This window comes from Theobroma cacao, chromosome 9 (genome assembly GCF_000208745.1).
Source record: "Theobroma cacao cultivar B97-61/B2 chromosome 9, Criollo_cocoa_genome_V2, whole genome shotgun sequence".
In the NCBI taxonomy this organism is placed as follows: domain Eukaryota; kingdom Viridiplantae; phylum Streptophyta; class Magnoliopsida; order Malvales; family Malvaceae; genus Theobroma; species Theobroma cacao.
Genome location: NC_030858.1, coordinates 19,135,782 through 19,140,498, shown reverse-complemented (window position 1 = coordinate 19,140,498; position 4,717 = coordinate 19,135,782). Strand labels below are relative to the sequence as shown.

Here is a 4,717-nt window from a genome sequence, read left to right as displayed (position 1 = left end):
AATTTAAACTTTTAATTATAAATTATTAATATTTAATATTTTTAAAATGAAAATAAAGAATAAAATAATCATATTAATGTATTAATTATAAATATTAACATTTTAATTAAACTATAAATTATTAATANAACTAATAAATTATTAATATTTTAAAAATAAAATAAAATAAGTAATCATATTTATGTTTTAAGTAAAAATGTATTAATATTTTTAATAAACTAGAAATATAAACATTTTAAATTAAAAATCATATAATATATAAAAGATATTTTTATGTTTTTGTCCCATATTCTTTGACTATTTTAAAAATTTATTTTTCAGACCAAATATTCATATAAATTATAATAATAACTCCTATCATATTCCATTTTGGATCAAGACTAAATAATAGTTATTTTTATCTTATTAGATTTTTGTGAATAGCCATTATATCGGCCCTCTATTTCGTTACATAAATCAAACATGCGACAAGCATAGATATGTCCAGCAAACTTAACCAAATAAGCTCTAAAAATCTCATGTAAAGTTGGTTGAAGTGCTAATGCAACTGATGACGATGGACGATCATGTCAAAAATCAATTGAAAAATCCTAAGTTATGTTTTAGAAATGTCTCACTTCACTTTTCATAACAAATCTTGGGAATTGACAATAATACAAGAATTGTCAGAACATTGAACTATAATTATAACAATTTGTAGGAAAAATCTTGGGATTGACAAAAATTGGCAGGCAGAATAGAAAGAAAGAACAACAAATCAAAATCACCTTTGAACCCAGTTTTACATTACGAGAAATAAGAGAGAAGAGAAAGTTGTTCAACCATTAGGATTTAGGGACGATCAATTAAGTAGATGAAGGAGAAGCAGCAGCAGCAGGCGTTGGGGAGGCGTATCAGATTCTGACATGCAAATTGTGTACATTGGAATTGGATCTTCTTCTCCTATGAAGTTGCAGAGCATTCTCAAACGTAGACCTGAGCAAGAGAGCACCTCTGCTGCTGCAGATGACATGTGTTCTTGAACTTGTACTCCCAGAAGCGTTTGTGTTTGGCAATGCAGATGGCACCATTCCTTCCTCCTCTAAATCTAATTCATCCCCGTCTAACAGCATGGACCCCGAATCCACAGAAACCATCAAACATCTTCTCTTGATCTTGAGCTTTGAGACAGTTGCCTGCGTCACCCCTCGGCATCTCTTCACCTTCAACTTCACTAGACTCGGGCACCCTTCGCCCACGGCTTTAACCCCGGAGTCAGAGATAGCGCAGTTCTTGACGCAGAGCTTCTTCAGAGCAGTGAACTTTGCACCAATGAATTGCATCTCCATGTCCCCCACAGAATCGGTGTTACAAAGCGCCATTCTTTCAAGAACAGGGCAGCTAGAAGCGAGGACAGTAAGAGAGGAGACCGTGATGGGAACTCCCATAAGCACTACCTCTTGGAGGCGGGGGCATTTTGTTGCAATTGACAAGAAGCCCGCCTCGCTAATGGCCTGGCTGCCGAACCTGCTCCACGCATCGATGTGCAGCTTCCGGAGCTGCCTGCAGGAATTGGCGATGGCAGACAATCCATCATCTGTGCAATCAGTAGCCCTGCTGAGGTAGAGCACTTGGAGGTGAGGACAAGAGGTGGAGATGGCAAGGAGGCCTGGATCCCCCATCTGCACGTTCTCCACTTGTATCTCCATAATGCTACTAGGAGTCTGAAGACTCTCCAGCAGTACCGGATCCCAGTTGCCAGAACTCCTACAGACAATCAGGGTCTTGAGCGTCTGAGCGTAGGAGCAGAGAAGTGGAATGAAAAGGCGAGCGTTGTGAAGATCCTTGAGGCACAGCCTCTCAAGCTTATTACGACTATAACAACTGTTGGCATTCAATTTGTTGCTGAAATAGGATTGCTGGTGCTCTTCTTCTTCTTGGTCCTGAAGTAACAGGGGAGTGTTCTGGGCGTCAAGCTTGCGGAGGCGCTTTAGTGTGAGATCTTTAAGGGAAGGGCAGTTTAGAAGAAGAGAAACGATGCCTCTGCTACCGACCCCACATGAAACAAAGGAGAGCTTAGTGAGAAGAGGAGGGCGGTGCATCGAGAAGGCTCGGAGACCGTTGTCAGTAATGTCGACGCAGCCCTTGAGTTTGAGCTTCTTGAGAGATGGCAGCAAGGTGGGAATGCGAGCCAGAGAATCATCGTCGATGCTGGCAAGCTTGCGGGAACATTTGAGGGAGAGGACTGAGATGGAGCTGAAGCGAGAGAAAAGTGAAGGGAGCCAAGGAGAAATGTCAGAGCCAGCAACTAAAGCCAGGCGTTGCCTTGACTTGGAATCTACATGCCTCCAACGCTTGCACACGAGGGAGCAGTTGCTCCTGTCGTGGCAGCCAAGCTTACCAAAAACCCATGCCAGGCATTCGTCTGGTAATGTCAGCGTGAGGTCTGCACTCTGACAGAAATGACTTTTACCACCGATGCCAGCACCCAAACCAGGCCAAGAAGCGGAGGAAGAAGAGCCTTGACCCATCAACACACAACAGGCCTTGGTTTGAGTCTATTATTTACTAGTGCTAGCCCGAAATAAACCATAGCAAAGCGAACAGGGGGGGGGAAGTGGGTTTCGATCGGTCGGCTCATTAAAGATGCAGAAACAGCAAGGGGGGTACCCAGCGGGTATGGTCGTTTGGGGTGCTGAGAGAGAGAAAGGACAGGAGCAAAGGGGTGAGCATTGAGAAGAAGAGTGTAATTATGTACTTGGCCTTGGGGAACCAAAAGTGGTACATTGTAGGGAGAATTACAGTTGGGGGTGTTGAAGGTGCACAAATAAAGGGACGCCGCTTTTCTTCGAAATAAATATGATTTGATGTAGTAACTGCAATGCACCATATTTTTAAGGGTGTTGGTATATTTTATTGTAGAATAAGAAAATGCTCTTTGTTGCCTTTGGTTTTAACCGCGGCGGCAAGAGGCTACAATTATACATGTAATTGTTGTTTCATCGACTTTATTTCTTGTACATTTTTGCGGCAACTGGAGTAAGAAACCATCTTTCAATTGGTTTTGTTGAAGTAATGCTATGTAAGCCTAGTAAAGAGATCAACTAGCGAAGAATACTCCTGTTTCTATACCAATACAATTAAACTTTATGACAACAACAAATTGGGAAAGTAATAAATTAGATAGTGGTGATCCTTGGCATTGTTAAGAAACGCTATACATATATCATGCAGTTGACTGGAGAGATTGTATTGAACAATAGTAAAATCAGTAGAACGCAAAGAAACCCCAACAAGGAGTTTGTCGCTAAATAAGAGAACGATATTCGATCTAGGAGAATATTAGAGTTGATTTGTAGCATCCGAAGTTGATAGTGAACATGGTTCTAGAGATTTAATTAATTTTAATGATCCCATGTGCACGTATTTGCATGTTAAATAATCTATATTTATGAGTTAAAACATTCACAAGTACAAGACCTTAATGGAGCATAAACATCGTGTTCGGGAAAAAGAAAAATAATGAATGTTGTTTGCTATTAGTAATCCTTACTTAGGGATGGTAATATTTACATTGAAATGGATATAATTTAAATGATGAATACCTTTTTTTTTTTTGAGTTCCGTGGAAAGGTGTGATTGTTCAATTTTGAAATTATAAGATTTTTATGAGAAATATTATTAGGCGATATATTATATATATATATTTGTTCAAGTTGTCTTGAGTTTTAAATATTAAGTGAATTTTCGAAAGTTTTACGATTACCTTTAAAATTAAGACACATCATTATTTATTAGTATATTAAATTTACTTGTACGCAAAATAGTTTATTTGTTAATTTATATGAAGTAACATTTTCAGTTTTAAATCCTTAAAATTATTAGAATTTAAAAGATTTATGATATTTAAACGAGAATTTATAACATAAATTTATAAGTTTTAAGCTCAACATGTAAGTTGTGGAAGAAGCTCTTTGAGCAAAGAAGGAATAACAATGTTTGCTAAAGTGTGGCAGTTGTCATGGAGTGGATTGCAACCAAATTGGAGAAATGAGCATCGAGGAGTTCTGATCTTGGAAGTTTTTTTGTTAAACTCAACAAATATTAATTACTTTTTAATAAACCACGGGCCCTTAATTTGTTTACCACTCAATACACCTAACAGTAATTTCCCCCCTGTGGGTCAACGGTCAGCAGCAAACAGGCTTTTGTGTTCATTATTTTGTCGGAATGTAATGTGGATTTACATCAGCTTTTCTTATTCTCTTTTCTCTTACAAAAGCATAAACGTAAATTTAAAGGAAGACAGTGCAGTGCCCGCCAATTGAAGGCGGGAAATCAGCTAGCTACGTCCTTTTTATCATGTTAACACACAACATGGTGAGCATTCCTATGGTCCCTTTCCTCCTACGCCTTTCACATTTTACTACTTGGTAAGCACCATCAGAACCTTTTAATCAATTTGTTAATATGAAACTAGACAAATAAATCTCCTACTGAGGGTGAACCGAGAGGGACGATCACCGTTGTTCAATTTTTAATTTTTATTCCGAATTGATCATTGACTCGATCTAAGGCTTTGTATGATTACTTTTTATCCACCTTCTACAAAATCTTAAATTCCGTAACTCTTCGTTATTAAAAATGACTACTCCGTAGTACAAAAACAAGTAATAACTGTCACCCAAGAATAAGGAGGAAATGGCTAACGAGGCGTTAGAAGGCTTGACAACTAGGA

At 38.3% G+C, this 4,717-nt stretch overlaps 1 protein-coding gene across 1 annotated transcript; it reads right to left on the bottom strand.

Annotated features, from left to right (window-relative positions):
* Positions 596-2,720, bottom strand: LOC18589525 (F-box protein SKIP2). Its single transcript, XM_018126677.1, has one exon. It carries the CDS (start codon positions 2,508-2,510, stop codon positions 894-896), a length of 1,617 nt encoding a protein of 538 aa, XP_017982166.1. The 5' UTR covers positions 2,511-2,720; the 3' UTR covers positions 596-893.